The sequence below is a fragment of the Pipistrellus hanaki genome, assembly GCF_964339955.1.
Source record: "Pipistrellus hanaki genome assembly, chromosome: 2".
NCBI lineage: Eukaryota > Metazoa > Chordata > Mammalia > Chiroptera > Vespertilionidae > Pipistrellus > Pipistrellus hanaki.
The window spans coordinates 164960076-164980304 of record NC_140504.1 but is presented as its reverse complement, the minus strand read 5'-3'; the positions used below and the strand labels follow the sequence as shown (position 1 = coordinate 164980304).

Below are 20229 nucleotides of genomic sequence, written 5' to 3'. Positions count from 1 at the left end.
TTTATAAGCCCAAATATATTAAATAAACTGAGGACTCAGGGAGAGAAAGAAAGAGTTAAAACCAAAACTCAAACCTAGGCTTTCTGACTCCAAAATCCTCCACTATTGCCCCTCATGCTGAAGGTAAAAAGCTGGTGCTGAGCCAATTAAGGGAGAGTCAGGGTCCAAGAGTCCCTAGGGCTGGAGCCAGAGGAATGGAAAATAACCAAAGAACTGGGGCAAGGTTGGGAGGAATGGGTGTAAAAGGTTACATGCCCAGGCCCTTGGGTTTGGACAGTAGCCCAGGATTAAGGGGAGAAAGAAAAGAACTCTGGTTGTGTGATGATCGCTTGTCACATGGTAGGGAAATGGAGGAGGGTGTTGGGAGTAGTTTAGATGGATGAAGGAACAGATCAGGAGGACATGGAGCCCCTTGGAAGGCTGCCTGCCAAGGAATTTTCCTGAAGTATATTGTGTTTTACTACCTAAATGATAGGCCTTGGAGTTGATATTGGGGAAGGGAATCATGAAAACATTGAGAGTAAGAGATTATCTTGTCCCATATCCCTTTCTCTCTTATATAAGCTCTCCATGACTTCTCGGTGCTCATTCCTCTATTTAGCACTCTCCTTTTGATGAACTTGTATTCATCCTTCAAGACCCAATTCTCTTTGTTTAATTTTCTCCTTTCAGGATAGACCCAGTTCTTCCAACAAAGGCCTTATCATAGCTTATTTTACTGTTTTGTTGTGTTTTTTGTTTGTTTGTTTGTTTTTTTACTTTACCTACTAGATTGTGCACTCAAGAAACATTTGCTGAGTAAGTGAATAAATAAATGAATGAATGAGCATTCATATGCAGTCTTTTTAAATATATATATATATATATATATATATATATATATATATATATTATTGATTTTTTACAGAGAGAGAGAGGGTTAGAAAGTCAGAAACATCGATGAGAGAGAAACATCAATCAACTGCCTCTTGCACACTCCCTACTGGGTATGTGCCCACAATCAAGTTATATGCCCTTGACCAGAATCGAGCCTGAAACCCTTGAGTCTACAGGCCGATGCTCTATCCACTGAGCCAAATCAGTCAGGGCCCTATGCCCTTCTTAGGAAAAAGATTACTATCCCACCTTCAAAAGGATAAACTGAGGCTAAGAGAGTATCAGTTGCTGACTTCATATTAGGTGGGCCAGACATGGGGCTGAACCTCCTGACCCTAAGGTCAGTACTCTAGCCACCAGCACATTCCCCTTGGGTCACAATTAAATAGGGGACAGAGACAAGCCCTGGGGAAAACTTCAGAAGCAGATAGGCAGGCAATTTTGGAGACAAAGGAGAAAGATTCTAACTCCAACTTAAGCTGTCAATTGCTGTTTTCCATTGGCCATTTTATCTATCTGTAACTAGCATTTAACTCTGGAATAGAAATGATAATGAAATACTATAACCACACCTGAAAAATTTGATGTACTAGACTGTGATTCCTGGAATTCAGGATTCAGGTTTGTTTGGCTTGCAGCTGCATCCTGGCATCTAACATACTGGCTGCACGTAACAGGTGTTCATGAAGTATTTGTTAGGAAAATGATAAGTGGAAGTTGAAAGGTACACAACCATTGTCACTGTCAACTAAAAATGCTTTTCTTCCTGGTAACTCCTCCACTCTGGTGGCTCAGCTTTAAGCTCTGCCCTCACCCTTCACCCTCCCCACAGGTGGGTGGGACAAAACTTTCAGACTGGCCTGAGGTAGTCAGAGACAGTCAGAGGTCCAGACGCATTGCACCATGAGTGTCTCTGTGCTGAGCCCCACAAGACTCCTGGGCAGTGTCTCTGGGCTCCTGCAGGTGGCCTTCCTGCTGACTCTTGTTCTGCTGCTGCTCAAGGCAGCCCAGCTGTACCTGCGCAGGCAGTGGCTGCTCAAAGCTGTCCGGGAGTTCCCGTCCCCTCCTTCCCACTGGCTGTTTGGGCACATCCAGGAGGTAAATGGAAGTGGGACAGGGGAGAGGGAGGGCAAGGAGGGCAGAGGCTCTCAGAGCAAGGTCACGGTCAGCAAGTCTATAGGACAAAGCCTTGTTATGTGAGAAGCATGCGGCTGTTGGGGCAAAACCCAGGTGACCCCTCAGATCGTGGCTCCTCATCCCATGTGCTGGTGCTCTCAGTCTGTCAGATCCTCCTTCCTTAGGTAGGTCTGCAAGCTATTATGTCAGCCAGCCCTTGAGGACAATGGCTGCTCCTTTCTGAATCTCCCTGTTCCAGGATCACATAACAGAACTTCTCCATGCTTCCTTGCTCATGTGCACTCAATGCCATCCTGTCTGGCTGGCCCTGAGATTGCCTGGGAACACTGACATCATCTCATGATCCCTGCCTGTGGGAGTTCATGGCACGTGGGGATGATAGACAGGAATTAAGAGAAGATACCATGTCCTAGGAAAGGGAATAAAATCTGGTATAGGGATCCAAACAACTTGTTGGCCTGAGACTGTGGGGTTTTCAGACTGGTGACTGCAGTGCTAAAACCCTGGCAAGTTACTGGCACATCTGAGCAGGAAGCTTCCAGATGGTCCCAGGGAAGGAGCACTGGTATCTGGTCTCAACATTAACTAGAATCTATTTACCTGCCAGCTCCTATTCTCCATGCCCCTGCCATGTGAGCTCTTTGGGGCTGAGGATATTACCCCCCTTTCTGTGTGCTCATCCCAGCACAGAGCCTGACACAGAGGCTGGGTTGACTCAGGTGTGCAGACTGACAGAGAAAGGAGCAGCTGGCAGGTTGGGTGACAGACAGTGCTCCCCAATCAGCTCCATTAGTACTAGTCCCTGGGGGGAAGGGCACAGAGCAAGGTGAGGGGGCTGTGTGGAGAGGGGCTCATCCGGGTGTGTGTATGGTTGAGCAAGCCTTAGGAGGTGGGGTGCGGCAGAAACCTGAGAAGGTTTCAGAGAAGGAGGACAAGATATTATCAGCAGAGTGGAGCCCCAAATGGAAACTGCTCATGTCAGCCACAGAGAGACAATCAAAGCCCAGTTGCTTCATGAAAATTTGGTACAAAGGACTTCCAGATGATTTGTTGATTTGGAGAAACTGTGACTTATGTTGTTGCAGTTGTCACCTCTTTAATCAGGGATTTGACAGAAGGAACCACTCTCATCCTCCAGTGACTTTTCCATACACTGATGGCATTAGATGAGATGTAAACTCAATAATTGGGTAACTAATATTACTCACAGTGTAAATCATATTTCTAACCCTGCTGACCTAAGATATACTGCAGTTATAATACTGCCTGAGTTTTTCATTTATTCAATACCTCTGTAATTGGCTAAGTTTGAAATTGATTGCTTCATGTTGAATCCAGATTGAAGCTAATCTTTCAGGCCAGATGACAAGGGACAAGGTGGGCAGTTGAGCACGTGGGGCTCCATTTCTAAGCTAATTGGGTTTGTATCCCAGCTGTACACATATTTTATTTTAGATTCCCCATCACCATTCATCCCCTCTTCCAACTCCATCCCCTTAAAAAAATACACACAGTTGTTTTTATCTAAAGTTCTTTCTTCCTTTTTTGCTCAATCCCTCTAACTCCCACTCCCCACTTCTAACAGAGCTGTTTGCTCTCTATCTAGAAGTATGTCTCTATTTTGCTTGGTAGTTCCATTTGTTCATTAAATTCCACATCTGCATGAAATAATATGATACTTATCTTTCTCTGACTGGCTTATTTCACTTAGCACAATGCTCTGCAGGTCCATCCATTCTCTGTTATATTATTTTTTTAAAATAAATTTTTATTGTTCATATTATTACAAATGTTCCTTTTCCCCCCCCATCCCTCCTCTCCTCCACCAGGTTCCCACCCCACCCTCTGCCCTTTCCCCACTTCCCATTGTCCTCATCCATAGGTGCACAGTTTATGTTCAGTCTCTTCCCACAACCCCTTCTCCCCTTTTCCCCAAGAATCATCAGTTCACTCCCCTTATATACCTCTGATTCTATTATATTCAACAGTTAATAATGTTCATCAGATTTTTTAAAAAAAATTTCCTTGGTTTTTAGATTCACTTGTTGATAGTTAGGTATTTGTTGTTCATAATTTTTATCTTTATTTACTTTCTCTCCCGAAAGAACCCCCTTCAGCAATTCATATAATTCTGGTTTGGTGGTGATGAACTCCTTTAGCTTTTTTTTTTTTTTTTTTTTTTTTTTTTTTTTTTTTTTATCAGTGAAGCTCTTTATCTGGCCTTCGATTCTGAGTGATAGCTTTGCTGGGTAGATTATCTTTGGCTGTAGGTTCTTACTATTCATCACCTTGAATATTCCTTGCCATTTCCGCCTGGCCTGCATGGTTTCTGTTGAGAAATCAGCTGACAATCATATAGGTGCTCCTTTATAGGTAACTACCTGCTTTGCTCTTGCTGCTTTGAATATTCTCTCTATGTCTTTTGCTCTTGGGATTTTAATTATGATGTGTCTTGGTGTGGTCCTCTTTGGATTCCTTTTGTTTGGAGTTCTGTGTGCTTCCTGGGCTTGTCAGTCTAATCTTTCACCAGGTGGGGGAAGTTTTCTGTCACTATTTCTTTCAGTATGTTTTCGATATCTTGCTCTCTCTCATCTTCTGGGACCCCCATAATTCTGATGTTGGTTCTCTTGAAGTTGTCCCAGAGGTTTCTTACATTATCTTCAATTTTCTGGATTCTCTTGCCTTCTTGCTTCTGCGGAGGAGTGTCTTCTGGCTCTTTATGTTCCAAATCTTTGATTTGATTCTTGTGATCTTCCATTCTGTTTTTAGGACTCTGTATAATATTTTTTTTTCATACAATATATTCTTTATTTCTTGTTGATCCCTTATCATTTCTTGTTGATTCCTTATTAATTCTAGTTGATCCCTTTCCATATCCTCATAGGTCTTATCGACCTTTTCTAGGAAATTCTTGAAAAACCTTATAAGCATAGATTTGAACTCTATATCCAGTCGCTTTTTGCCCTTCATTTCTTTCGTTTGTGATCTATTTCGTCTTGGCATTTTTGCAGCTTCCCTGATGGGGCGGAGTTTCAGGGTGGAGCTTACAGCTTTGGCTTCCGTCAGCACTGTCCTATGTGGCTCCTGAGTCTCAGGGTCCTTCAGTACTCATTGCAAGCGTCTCTGAGAGAAAGGTGCCCTTGATTTTTGCCTGCTACCAAACAGTCTAGGCTCTCCCCCAATGAGCCCGGAACTGGGGTTCAGTTCAGTTAGAAGTGGGATTGGAGGTGGCATTCAGAGCAGTCTGGAGCCCCTGTCTCCTTCCCACCAGGGCAATCCCGGGGCACAGCCAACCATCCCTTCTCTGTGCGCAATGTGAGCGCCTCCGGGACCTCCTTTCGCTGCTCCCCCAGGGTTCCGCCTTACAGCCCAGCTCCCTCTGTGTGAGCCTGGGTCCCCGGGGTCTGGCCTAGAACTGGGGTTCAGAGCAGTTGAAACTGGGGCCCAGCACAGTCAGAGCTTTTATCTCCTTCCCGCTAGGGAACGCCAGGCAGGCACTCAACCGCCCTTCCTCTCCGGCTCTGTCTCTCCTCTCACGCCGTGTGTCTCCGTACCTTAGGCTTTTACAGCTCCTCTGATTTTCCTTCTGGTTTTCTCTTTTCTTCTCTGTTGTAGAATTTCCAGTCAGTCGACTTTTCTGTAGTTCTGGGTAATGTCCATTTTATATTTTAGTTGTATTTTATTGAAATTGTTTTGTGCGGCTGCAGCTAGGTGTTTACCTGTGCGGCCATCTTGGATTCTCCTCCCTCTGTTATTTTCTTTAAATGCCTGCTCTAAGATTCAATTTCCTCATCTGTAAGTTGGGGATGAAGATGATTATAACACTCAAGTGAGTTCCTATAATGTTAGAATTGTGCTCGGCACAGACTAAGGCCACCATTATACTCATTCTAATTTGTATGAATTTACAGTCAGGTTAATGCCTATAAAGGACAAGCATGTTAAAGATAGTGATGGAATTCATAAATTAGTGATGGAATTCCACAGGGACGATGGAAAGAGGAACTAACATCTTTGGGATGCAAATAACCCAAACTGCCTTGTTCCCACTCCTAACTTCCATGTCCTCCCTCCAAACCAGGAGTACCAGCCATGCCAGCAGAGTCCACATCATACGATGGCTTGTGTGGCCACATTATTACCTGTCCACCTACTGCCTTTGTGGAAATGTATTTGTAGGGCAATTCCCAGGGTCAGCCAGGTGAGGATGACTCCAGGGCAGCACTGCTTGTATCGAGTGGCAGAAGCTTGGAGGGCACATGGGCACTGGATATTTGCCTAGAAATCTGTTACATCTGCCACTATGGGTATCATTCCCTCTATAAGAGCTCCTACTGGCTCCAGCCACACATGTTCAGGGGCTGGTAGCATTCCCAATGGGTTGACTGGGAGGTTGTCAGAGCAGTGGATGCCAAAATGGCCTACATAGAATGGAAATGCAGAATACAATTTACCTCTTTTGGGTCCTAAAAGAAAAGTAATGACAGTGTCCAACAGCAGGAATTTTAGGAAGCTGATGGACATGGGCACCAAGCAATTAGAAAGAGGGCATGCTACTGTGCTGAAATGGGGTCTTCCAGGACCCTGATGTGCCAGTAGGAGGGGATCCTAGAGGATCAGGTGACAGATGGGGTGGTAAGAGACTCTCACTGGTCAGTCCCCATGTTGCATTAAAGGAGAAGGGCAGCCCCAAAAATGCATGTGACCTGAGAGCATGAAGTCTCCTCCTTAAGTCTTTTGAGCAGGACATTTCCCAGGTCACTGCAGGATTGTCTGCCCACCCTCACTCCCACTCAAACACAAGCTCTATGGTAGCAGGGACTTGTGTTGTTCACCAATGCATCTACAGCAACTAGGATGGTAACTGATCCAAATTAAGTGCTAAATACATTGCTATAAAATAAATGAATGAGTGAATCACTGTAATGAAAATATTTTGGGATGTCTTCCCAGCCCACAAACTCTGAGATCTCTTCCTCAACATGAGTGAGCCCCTCAATTTCCTATTCAACCCCAGCCACAGTTGATTATGAACACCCTGGCCATATTACAATCAGATTCTGGAATAGGATTCATAGTGCCACTCAGACACAATGTGGTAGTATTGCCTAGAAAATTGTCGGGTAGAACTTAGATAAACATTTGGTAAGAAAATGAATGCATATATGTACAGAGAGAAAGAATGAGAGACTCAGCTCTGGCAACTCTCCAATTCTTGGATCTATCCCTTTCACATCCTGCTGCCTCTGGCTCCTGGGCTCTGTGAAACACCCCAGGGTCCTCAGCCTTCTCTTTATCCCTTTTTTCTTTCTTACATTACCTCATGATTATATCTTTCAGTTGCCACAAGAATTTTAATCGTGACTCACTCGTCCACTCCCCTACACATGTGCTCATTCATTCTTTCTTGCATCTCTAGATTAAAAAAAAAAAAAAAAAAAAAAAAAAAAAGGCATAATTCCTAAGAGTTATGGTCTATGTAGGCTCTAAGAACACAGAGATTACAGATATTAAAGGTAAGTTTGCCAACATGGGACCAAGCAATTAGAACACTGGGTTGAAATATAATAATAGAGACTACCAGGGAGCTGTGGGAACCCTGGCGCCAATAGGCTTGGGTGTAAACGCAGCTCACCTGGGGATATCGTTTAACAGTTTCCTCATTCTCCAGTGAAACAGGATAAAGTACTAATCTATCCCCAATCAGAGGTTTGCTTTGAGATTACACAATTGTCCTACTTTGTTGGGGCTGCTTAACAAAGTGGGTGGATGAAACAACAGAAATTGAGTGTCTCACAATTCAAATCAAGATGTTGGTAGGGTTGGCTGCTTCTGAAGGCTGTGAAGGAACCATCTGCTCCAGGCCTCTCTCCTTGACTAGGAAACCACAATCTTCTCCATATGGCTCTTCACATCATCTTCCCTATATGAGTGACAGTTTCTGTCTCCAAACTTCCCACTTTTAATAAGGATAATTATATTGGATTAGGACACATTCTAATGACCTAATTTTAACTTAATCACTCATATAAAGACCCCATCTTCAAATAAACTCACACTCTGAGATTCTGGGGATTAAGTCTTCAACATATGAATTTGAAAGGGACACGGTTCAACCAATAACTCTAATATTTGTGAAAAAGGCTTTACATCACTCAGTCCATAGCTGAACACTTAACAAACTTGTACTATGTGTAAGGTTCTAAAGGCAGTTCTGAATGAGACCCAACCAGAAGCCAGAATCTAACCTTAGACCAAGTGTTGATGAAGAGCAAGAATCCAGATCAGAACCTGGCTCATCAGATACAATTCCAAGCCTCATAATAACTGCTGATGGATCCTGAATTATCTCTGAGGCCATTCTCCCCTTCACCACCAATAAAAATTCACACCTAAAGAGAAAGGTTTTTTTTTTTTAATAAATTTTTATTGTTCATATTATTACAAATGTTCCTTTCCCCCCCGCCCCCCTCCATTGCTCTCCTCCACCAGGTTCCCACCCCACCCTCTACCCTTTTCCCACCCCCCATTGTCCTCATCCATAGGTGCACAGTTTATGTTCAGTCTCTTCCCACATCCCCCTCTCCCCTTTTCCCCAAGAATCGTCAGTTCACTCCCCTTCCATACCTCTGATTCTATTATATTCACCAGTTAATAATGTTCATCAGATTTTTTTTTAATTTCCTTGGTTTTTAGATTCACTTCTTGATAGTTAGGTATTTGTTGTTCATAATTTTTATCTTTATTTACTTTCTCTCCCGAAAGAACCCCCTTCAGCAATTCATATAATTCTGGTTTGGTGGTGATGAACTCCTTTAGCTTTTTTTTTTTTTTTTTTTTTTTTATCAGTGAAGCTCTTTATCTGGCCTTCGATTCTGAGTGATAGCTTTGCTGGGTAGATTATCTTTGGCTGTAGGTTCTTACTATTCATCACCTTGAATATTTCTTGCCATTCCCGCCTGGCCTGCATGGTTTCTGTTGAGAAATCAGCTGACAATCATATAGGTGCTCCTTTATAGGTAACTACCTGCTTTGCTCTTGCTGCTTTGAATATTCTCTCTTTGTCTTTTGCTCTTGGAATTTTAATTATGATGTGTCTTGGTGTGGTCCTCTTTGGATTCCTTTTGTTTGGAGTTCTGTGTGCTTCCTGGGCTTGTCAGTCTAATCTTTCACCAGGTGGGGGAAGTTTTCTGTCACTATTTCTTTCAGTATGTTTTCGATATCTTGCTCTCTCTCATCTTCTGGGACCCCCATAATTCTGATGTTGGTTCTCTTGAAGTTGTCCCAGAGGTTTCTTACATTATCTTCAATTTTTTGGATTCTCTTGTCTTCTGTTCCAAATCTTTGACTTGATTCTTGCGACCTTTTCTAGGAAATTCTTGAAAAACCTTATAAGCGTAGATTTGAACTCTATATCCAGTCACTTTTTGTCCTCCCTTTCTTTAGTTTGTGATCTATTTAGTCTTGGCATTTTCGCAGCTTCCCTGATGGGGCGGAGTTTCAGGGTGGAGCCTACAGTTTTGGCTTCCGTCAGCCCACCCTATGTGGTTCCTGAGTCTCAGGGTCCTTCAGTACTCACTGCAAGCGCCTCTGAGAGAAAGGTGCCCTCGATTCTCACCTGCTACCAAACAGTCTAGGCTCTCCCCCAATGAGCCCGGAACTGGGGTTCAGTTCAGTTAGAAGTGGGATTGGAGGTGGCATTCAGAGCAGTCTGGAGCCCCTGTCTCCTTCTCACCAGGGCAATCCCGGGGCACAGCCAACCATCCCTTCTCTGTGCGCAATGTGAGCGCCTCTGGGACCTCCCTTTGCCGCTCCCCCAGGGTTCCACCTTACGGCCCAGCTCCCTCTGTGTGAGCCTGGGTCCCCGGGGTCTGGCCTAGAACTGGGGTTCAGAGCAGTCAGAACTGAGTCCCAGCACAGTCTGAGCTTTTATCTCCTTCCCGCTAGGGAACGCCAGCCAGGCACTCAGCCGCCCCTCCTCTCCGCGCGCACTGCGTGTCTCTGTACCTTAGGCTTTTACAGCTCCTCTGCGCTTCCTTCTGGTTTTCTCCTTGTTTCTCGTTGTAGAATTTCCAGTCAGTCGACTTTCCTGTAGTTCTGGGTAATGTCCATTTTATATTTTAGTTGTATTTTATTGAAATTGTTGTGTGCGGCTGCGCTAGGTATTTACCTGTACAGCCATCTTTCGCATTCAAGAGAAAGATTTTATTGACTTTTCTTTCCCTTGCTTATAGTTCCAAAAGGACCAGGAGCTACAACAGTTTCAGAAATGGGTAGAGAAATTCCCATGTGCCTGTCCTCGCTGGATGTGGGGGAGCAAAGTCATCCTCGTGGTTTATGATCCTGACTACATGAAGGTGGTCCTGGGGAGATCAGGTGAGACAGAAACCTGCATTGTGGCTGGAGCAGCTCTTTCCTCTTGGGTACATGTTATTTGGGTTGTGAAATTCCAGAATAGTTTGCAGTTCTGCCATCATTACCTGAACCCTCTATCAACTACCCTGCCTGCCCACAAGCAAGCTTAAGGCCAATAATATCTCTGTAAACTAAGTGCTTAAAAAGCTGTGTAAGGCCATTATTTTCTTTTCCTTCATATTCTTTCTTTCTTTCTTTCTCTCTCTCTCTCTCTCTCTCTCTCTCTCTCTCTCTCTCTCTCTCTCTCTCTCTCTCTCTCTCCCTTTCTTAGATTGAGATGATCTGTTATGTAAATTTGCCCAGATCAAAAAAACAATTTGTTTTCAGTCCTTACTTAAGTTGGGTGGGCACCTTTAAGTGTTTGATTTTTCTGAGGCATGGGATGACTAAGATTCCACAAATGGTAGGAAGACCAGACTGCTGTGTTTTCTCTGGCACTGAGGATGGAACCTATATTTCTGGCAGATTTATCATCCTAGTTCGATTGATGTTCTGCTGCTGTGACACTGAGTCTGCCTTCCTGACACACAGTGACTATTAGGACAGAGAGACTTGGGGATGGGAGGTCATTAGAGAAAAATTGCCAGCTGACAATGATTAGGAAGCAATGGCAGCCCATGTTCTGGGCCACAGCTGCCTACTGGGGACTGTCTGCCTTGTTTGGTCCCTTCTAGGTTCCTATTATGCCCGACCTTTTCTTTCAGACCCGAAGAATCATGGTTCATACAGATTCCTGGCTCCCTGGATTGGTAAGTATGTGTAATCAGGACTGCTGTTATCCTGCCAGGTAGACTTACCAAGAGCTATCTCTTCGGCTCACAGAGAACAACAGCTAACCAGCACTATATTACCACCCTCATCTCTGAATCAAGTCTGATTCATCCCTTCTGGGTGGTGGTGATGACGCCTCGGAAACTCAGCTTCTTTCCATTGCTTCTCAGTGCTCTCCAATGTTTTCAGTGTAATAATCATTTATGGTCTTCTATGACCTGCCCCTCTACTCTACTTCAGCCTTTATCTCACAGTTGTCATGATGACACCTTATTACCTTCCATTTTGGAAAATTCATCTTTCTGGAATGTACTGGCTTTTCCTGCCTTTGCCCATAATTTGCCTTCTCCCGACACCTTTGGTTCCTCCCAAATTGTCCCGAGTCATCCTTCTGATTAGATCTCCTCTCCCTCTCCCCCTCCCATACCTTTCTGCGGTCCAGGATATGGTTTGCTCCTGCTGAATGGGCAGACCTGGTTCCAACACAGGCGGATGCTAACCCCAGCCTTCCATTATGATATCCTGAAGCCTTACGTGGGGCTCATGGCCGATTCTGTCCGAATGATGCTGGTAAGTCCATCCCTCTCTCACCTGCTCACACCCACTGGCAGCACAGCTCATATAGTCCATGCTAAGATACGTATGTCCTTCAGACATCCATCACACACAGCTGGTTAGAATAATATGCTCATATCCCACAATGTGACAGAGTTTCCCCAAAGTGGACGGAACAGGATGTACCTGGCACCAACTTAGATCCACATTACTTTGGTCATTGTCAAGAGAAAGCAGAACCATGGTAGAAACAGGGTCTGCTCTCCTTTCACCTCCATGTCTTCAGTACAGTGGACTAGAGCAATAGCCATTCCCCTGGACCACAAGACAAACTGCCACTATCAGGCCTGGGCAGTGGCAGCTTCAGAGACAGGGTGGACATCCCAGGATGTCTTTCCAGTGGACTCTGGTCTGGGTGCCAGGGCTTGCTTCAGCATGAAATGGAGCCACTCCATGGAAGGAAATGGAGATTACATCTGCACTCACAGACCCAGATCCTGATCTTACCAGCTATGCTCAGCTAACATTTGATGAGGGAAGAAATTAAAGTCTCTGGTGTTCTGTCCTTAGAAGCCCCAGTACTGGCCACTTAGGTTACCTCTTGCCTTAACATTTGTTTCCTAGAGTAGGAGTACACCTGTCCTTTAGGTTTAGCTCAATCTCAGGACAGAGAAGATTCACCCTTTTTCCTATGAGTAATAACATTTTCTGGTCTGATAAAAGGTAGTTACTATCATAATTTATTCCAAAAATGAAAACTAATTCAGACTATTATGAAGGAACCTGTTTAATTACATAATCAAATTTTATGAGAATGCAGTCCTCACTTTACTAAAATTTGCTTTAAGTCTTTTTGTTTGGTTGTTTTTTTGTTGTTATTGTTGTTAATCTGCATCTAAGTGTATTTTTTCCATTGAGTTTTGGAGAAAGTGGAAGGAAGGGAGGGAGGGGCAGGGAGAGAGAGAGAAACATCGATTTGAGAGACACATTGATAGGTTGCCTCCCCCATGGGCCCCAATTAGAGCCTGGGATGGAACCCACAATCAGGGTACATGCCCTTCACCAGGAATCAAACCTGTGACCCTTCAGTGCATGGGAAGATGTTCTAACCACTGGGATTACCACTGGCCATGGCACTTTACAGTCTTAATATATTACAAATGCCTCTGTTCTGGAAAGTAAGGTATCTGGAGAGACAGACAGAGAGCAGAGGTGCCCTGGGGGAGTAGAATAGGTTTCATGTCTAACTCCCACCACAGGACAAATGGGAAGAACTCATCAGCCAGGACTCCCATCTGGAGATCTCTGAACACATCTCCTTGATGACCCTGGAAACCATTATGAAGTGTGCCTTTAGCCAGAAGGACAGCATCCAGACAGACAGGTCAGTAATAATCCTTAAGCTACAGGGTTTTTATTTTTACCAAAAAAACAAGAGTTTTTTAAGAGCTCCTGACCATGGGCAAATTCCAGTCCAGATCAAAGCTTGACTCAGCCACAGATCTCTAATGCCTGGCAAAGGGAGAAGCCTGGTTACTCATGGCACTTATATAGGACTGCAAGTCTCCAGGACTGTAAGAGCAATGAATGCCTCAGCTTCACCTGTACTCACTGTTTGGGGAAACTCCCACCTAGAGCCCCACTTCATCTCTAGATCAGAGGCCTCCCAATACCCTTGTCTGTTCTGTATCTCCTCTCTGCAGCAAATCCCAAACCTACATCAAGGCCATTAGGGATGTGAAGAATCTCTTTACTTCTCGAGTGAGGAATTTCTTTTACCAGAATGACATCATCTACTGGCTGACTCCTGATGGCCGCTGGAGCCAACGGGCCTGCCAGCTTGCCCATCAACACACAGGTTAGATTCCACCTCTTAGGCTTCTCCCCTCCTTCATTACGCACATCTCAAAGGCACTGACCCTCAGGAAGAGTATGACCTCTCCTGACCTTTGTAACAAAGATGTCAGGGTGCAAATGACTGTGTGAGAGTTTGTATGTCTCACCACAATTGTGATGTCACCCCCTCCAAGCAGCATTCAAGCAGAGCCTAATCCATGGGTGTGCTATTGAAGGGAAGCCTGACTTGCAATCAGATGGTGCTAGATCTTACACTCCTCATGTGCACACTCACTCCCACACTCATCCTGATTCACTGGCATTCATATTGGAACAGGGTGGGAAGCAGATGGAGTCACTGTGGGTTGCTCTTTCTGGGCATCCAGTGCTCAACTCTTCCTTGGAACCACTATTCTGGGACAGACAGAGTGATCAAACTGAGGAAGGCACACCTACAGGAGGAAGAAGAGCTGGAGAAGATCAGAAGAAAAAGGAACCTGGATTTCCTGGACATCCTCCTGTTTGCCAGAGTAAGTGTCTGTAAGAGGGGCCTGAGGCTTTGCCCAGAAGGGCAGAGGAGGGGGCAAGAAGTGCACTCTCACCTTCCTTTTCCAGATGAAGAATGGAAGTAGCTTGTCTGACAAGGACCTCCGTGCTGAAGTGGACACATTCATGTTTGAGGGACATGACACCACAGCCAGTGGCATCTCCTGGATTCTCTATGCTCTGGCTTCCCACCCAGAGCATCAACAGAGGTGTCGCCAGGAGATCCAGAGCCTCCTAGAGGATGGTGCCTCCATCACCTGGTGAGTGCTCAGGAGATGGGAGAACCCTACCCACTCAGCTAAACAGTAAGCTCTGGTCTGCCTGGGCCCTGCCTGCCCTCAGATTGGGCTTCATTCATTTCAGGGATCATCTGGATCAGATGCCCTATACCACCATGTGCATTAAGGAGTCACTGCGACTCTATCCTCCTGTACCAATGGTTGGCAGAGAGCTCAGCAAGCCCATCACCTTTCCTGATGGACGCTCCTTACCCAAAGGTCTGAACTTCACCATACTCACTAACCCATGAATTCTACAGGAACCCCTGGCAGATCATATCCACATGTCCTAGAGCAGTTCTGAACCTCTCTGACCTAGTTTCTTCATCATTAATTGGATACTTACTATATAGTTTATATGAAGAATATGAAATGCCTGGCACTGAGTTGGACCAAAGCAGAAGTTCAATAAATATTAGTTCTCCTTCCAACTCAGAGACAATAAATCATTCACCTAAATAGGGTCCATGCTAGTATGACACCTCACATGAAGAGAATCCTAAGCATTATCATTCTCCAGGACTAGCATTTCATCACATGTAGGACCCATGGTTTTATAATGCTACAGTAATTCTATTGGATGGCACTGATGCTCTATAATTCTAACACTCCAGGTTCCCATCCCAATGCCAGATTACAAGACTCTAGGGGCAATTCTGTCTGTGCGATCACATCAATTTTAAAATCTGCCATAACTGGGGTAATATATGCATAACTCTTCTTTGACAAATGCAAAGAACTGTGTAAAAGGCAGTTAATATAATACTGATTTAGTCCATGGAATCTTCCTCACCAGGAAATGTTGGACTCTATTGTGGCTTTTGGGATTTCACTCTAATATTCGAATTCTCTCAAGGGTAGGTATAGATACAGTTTCTTTCTTATGGTATCTAAGCAAATGAGGGAGATCAGGAAATCCACTGTCATGGGGCTGATGGACCAGTCCCTAAGGAGCCCTTAGGTTGCTATCAGAGAACAACTGATGACCAGATCTGAGAACCTTGCTATGGTTGAAGCCACCCCTTAGCTCACCTTTAGTCTGAATTCCAACCTTGCCACATTCTAGCTGTGTGATTATAGGCTAGAATCAAGGTGATTATAGACACCTCTCTGAAGCTCAGGTGTCTCATCTGAAAAATGGGGATATTAGCATCTCCTTGGAGGGTTGTGGTGAGAATAGATGAGTTAAAGGGACTCATGGATGGCACTTGATAAATGTGAGTTTTACCTTGAGTTGCTCCAAAAGTAGGCCTTCACTACTTTCTTCCTCCTCCTCACACATGGGTCATGGCTATAGACTCCTAATGTGTACACATGTGCTTTGCCATGTCCACTCCACCTCTATTGCAACAGGATCAATCCAGTTGGAGTGACTCATTGTGGCTCCCAAGCTTTTTGTGCATGCACCTGCCCCCTGCTGGCATGTGCATAATCAGTCTTCTCTCCCTGCCCAACAGGAATCCATGTCTCACTTAACATTTATGCACTTCACCATAATCCGAAAGTGTGGCCTGATCCAGAGGTATGGTGGCTGTGAAAGGGAGAATGGGCTGTGGGAGGGAGGAGGAGCTGATCTCTCTAGACAACACCTCCTCCTGTGCCCTCATGGATTGGAAGGAGGGGCTTGACCTTACCTGTCCTGGCCCTACTGCTCTCTCTGCAGGTGTTTGACCCTTCCCGTTTTGCACCGGGTTCTGATTCACATAGCCATGCTTTCCTGCCCTTCTCAGGAGGATCAAGGTGAGTACTTGGGTGGTGCATTTCACCGAGGGCATACCTTGATGATTGTGACCTACACTTATATGTGATGTCTGCTGTTATGCCCTGTTATATTGCTGTGTTGAGAAGAAGGTATTTTTCTGTATTTACAAAAGAAGGTGGTATATCAGGACAAGGCACAAATACTTAATCCACTGATTTTCTCTCAAAAGCTATTGATTGTCATTTTTTTTTCCTTTTTGCCAACGTTGGACTGTGTAGACAGTGGAACGATGGTATATAAATCCCACTTCATATATAGAATTTTGCCTACTGGAAATGTCATGGTTATGTGAATGTTAATATGAAGTCCAACTTTTGTTGGGAGACTGCAAAAATAGAGAGGCACATATTGGTCCAAAACTCCTCAAATGACTACTTTCCCAATGGTCTACCATAATTCAGTGTTAGTCATTGCTTTAGAGTTCAGTGATTCTAGAAATTTTCTCACTTCAGGAATATGACTTCTCAGAGTTAAAGTTTTTTATACAAATTAAACTTCAGATTGCTTTTCTCAGTTATCAGTAATATTAAAAAGGTTTTTTTTCCCTCTTCTCTCAGTGCAGTCCAGAAACTGCCTTTTCAACTTCACTGATCTGTCACTCACTATATCTGTGATATTTGGATGTGTTTGGATTTCTAGCACCTTCCTTGTCATAACTGCTCAAGCCCTAATCATGAAAATCCTACTAGCCATTTGAAGAGAGTTTCACTCCAATGTGTGACTCTCCAATTTTGCAGGCTATCCTACAAAAGCTTGACTATACATTGACTAATGTGACTAATATATTAATATTCATGTAAGCATGGTTTGTAAATTGATATGCACAAAAGCATAAATACTTTTCCAGGACAAAATTCTTCATAGAAAGTGGGTTGTATATAGCAAAGTTCCAAAGTTTATACAGGCCAACCTTGGCAAAAAGCATAAAAAGAAGGACAATCACTGCTTTGAGGGAAAACCCACTACTTTGCATATGACATAGAGCATTTGAAAGGCTCCTTGTGTGTAAAATATAAGGCATACCTAAAAGGACTGAAATCGAGTTGGACTAGTATACTCCAGAACGCCTGCTGTTTGAAAATCTGCTACAGAAGTGCCCCTGTAAAATAGTAACTTCCATAAACTTTGGACTTGGTTACTAAAAATAAGCTTTTTCTACCCTAGCTGCTTTGGCTCAGTAGTTAGAACGTTGGCCCAGGGACTGAAGGATGACAGGTTTGATTTCTGTCAAGGGCCCATACCTTGGGAGCGGGCAATCCACATTGATATTTTCTCTCTGTGTCTCTCCCCCACCTTTCCACTCTCTCTAAATAATCAATGGGCAAAAAACACTTGAGTGAGGATTAACAAAACCCCCCCAAAAGGGAGGGGGTACAAAAAACAAACTTTTTCTGAATGCATAAGTCAATTAATTCTTGAGATGGGAATCAACTTTTACAGAACACACTTTTTACAAATTGTTCTTCCTGAGATTGATTGGCTGTACCATTTGGTTTCTCCCAGGATTGAGTCCTTCCTCATAAATCTTGGCTTGAAGTCATGTGCCTGCCATTAGAGGGCAGGAGAGCGCTAGGCAGCTCAATCCCTAGCTCAGAACTCAGGTTTATTTATTTTTTCTTCTTCCTATTTTCATTTACTTTTTCAATTCAATTGACTTCATTCAAATATAAATGTATTTCTAAAGCCTGTGTTTGTGTGCCAAGTCCTGTGCTAGGAGATGGGAAAGATACTGTCATAGCCTCTAGGAGTTCACAGTCAAGAAACAAATGCCTCTACTCACAACACAATATTCATTTATCCTTTCACTCACTCATTCACTCATTGAGCACACTGTTCCATGTTCCTTGCACTGTCCAGGGCACTGGATGGTGAGTTATTCTTAAATAAAACACTCATGCTGCTCTGGGGGTCTTGGGAGGAAAGGATACCGCTAGCAGAGGCATGAGGGTGGCATGTCATTGGGATCAGACTTGAATATGTGGCAGGCAGAGGTGGAGGGAGGGCATTATCTGTGATCTCAACAGCATGAGCTGAGTTAGGAAGTAGAGCTGGACAGGTAAGACGTGAGTGATGCAACCCATCGAAGGCTTTGATACCAGCTGTGGCATTGGACATGTCCTACTTGTGATTGGGGGTCTAGAAGGAGTTGAGTTGGGCAGAAGCTTCAGTGAAGGTTAGAGAAGGCAGGAAGACAGAAAAGTCCAGGTGAGGAGACTGATGGATGTCAAGGAGGGACATATCTGCAGTAGAATAGGAAGGCTAAAGAAGCTGGTTGACTGAGGGGATGAGGAAGAGGCAGGAGTCTGGATCATTTATTGGGAGGCAGGTAGTGCAACTAGTTGAAGCTGGCTAATCCCTGGTTGTCCCAGGAAACTATCGTGGTGCATTTCTGATTTCTTTACAGTAATCAAATGTCTTCTTCTCTTTGAGGATCAATGTCCCAGTGTGTGCCCCTAGAAAGTGGGGATTAGCCAGCTGTGGTGGTGACCACCTTAATCCATGTCATGGCCTCAACATTGAGAAACAAGAAACTGCTTGTGGAAGGAGTGATCTAATTAATAATGATCTTTGTAGTGATTCACTTGACTTGACTTGGTGGCTCAAGTCACTGACCAGCCCCTAACAGGATTTCATGCCTGCTGATAACAGAAGTAGGATTTAGGAGCTACTTCTGGAAGCGAAGTCAAAGATCAGGGGCAGAATGTGAATCAAGGCTTGTGGGGTAGAAGCATGCATGTCTTAAGAGGAAGGGGATTGGATTGACTCAAATCAGAATGCCCTGTTCCTGGCAAGGGCTCAGTGACAAATGCCTGCCCAGCTGAAAACAGGATTTGATACCATTTTTCATGTTGTTTTCCTCATATTCTCATCTTGCCCCAGGAACTGCATTGGGAAGCATTTCGCCATGAATGAGCTGAAAGTGGCCGTAGCCTTGACCCTGCTTCGCTTTGAGCTGGAGGCAGATCCTCTCCAAGTCGCCATCCCCATCCAAAAAATCGTCTTGGATTCCAAGAATGGGATCCACCTACTACTCAGAAAGCTCATCTAGTCCTTGTTGGGACAAGGGCAAGCTCTGAAGAACTCCTTCCTGCCCTTCCCTGTCTATCTCCCCAATTCCTGCTTTCCATCTGCACACTTGCCCTTCTACCTGATGTCTCCCTCCGGTCCTCTGCCTGTCTGCCCCTCTGTATTTTTCACTTTCTTCCTGCTTCTCCTCTGAATTAGTCTCCTTTAGCTGCTATAATAATTTACCACAGCCTTAGTGACTTAGAACACACAAATTTCTACTCTTAGGGTACTGGAGTCAGATATCTGACACGGGTTTCACTGGACACAACCAAGGTGTGGGCAGGGCCACCCAACCTCCAGGGCTCTAGGAGAGATTCCCTGTCTTTGTCTTTCCAGCATCTAGAACTGCATTATTACTTCTTTGGCTCCTAGAGCCATCTGCATATTCAAATCCAGCATCATTGTCAAATGTCTCTTTGCTTCTGTCTTCACATTGCCTTCTCTTTTATGACGATGTGTGTGATACATGAGCTACTCAGATGAAACAGGACATAGTCACACCTGACAGGGAATAGACCGTGGACATTTGGGGAGCCATTCTTCAGCCTAATTGGTCCCCATGTGACTATCATCAGTTTGTGTTCCCGGTGGCCTTCTATGTGTTTCCTACCCATTTGTCATCTCCACACCCTCTCCTTCTTTCTTCCTCTTTGGAATAAAGTTTACAATGTCATGTGATGTGTCTGTATTTCTTTATCTCCTTTGTCTTCCCTTTCCTGCCATATTTGGTGACTATGTGGTTGATGGTCCCCTGACCCTGGGCTCTCTATTCCATTTCTATTCCTCCATCAGTCTCTCAACCCAGCCCTGCTCTCTTGCTGGTTCTGAACGTAAGTCCTCTTCTTATCTAACCCCATGCCATTCCTAGATCAGGGTCCTGAAGTCCATAGACAGACTTTCTGGTACACCTCCTGTTGCAGTAGAATGCCTATTTCTTCTTCCCTGAAGGCTTTCTCCTCCAACCAGGGTTTCCCTCCCAGTTTC

General features: G+C 44.4%; 1 protein-coding gene across 2 annotated transcripts; it reads left to right on the top strand.

The window, feature by feature from the left end:
• The first annotated feature begins 1704 nt into the window (after positions 1-1704).
• On the top strand, positions 1705-19918 carry LOC311616688 (cytochrome P450 4A11-like). 2 transcript variants are annotated; one of them, XM_084872361.1, is made up of 12 exons: positions 1705-1974; positions 10248-10389; positions 11133-11177; positions 11642-11769; positions 13014-13138; positions 13458-13612; positions 14014-14120; positions 14206-14396; positions 14500-14633; positions 15872-15936; positions 16078-16154; positions 19057-19918. In XM_084872361.1, exons 1-12 carry the CDS (start codon positions 1780-1782, stop codon positions 19223-19225), a joined length of 1533 nt encoding a protein of 510 aa, XP_084728487.1. In that variant the 5' UTR covers positions 1705-1779; the 3' UTR covers positions 19226-19918. The 2 variants fall into 2 exon arrangements, with proteins under 2 accessions (XP_084728487.1, XP_084728488.1); XM_084872362.1 differs by lacking the exon at positions 13458-13612 and having other exon boundaries at positions 1754-1974; positions 13928-14120.
• Positions 19919-20229: the final 311 nt, after the last annotated feature.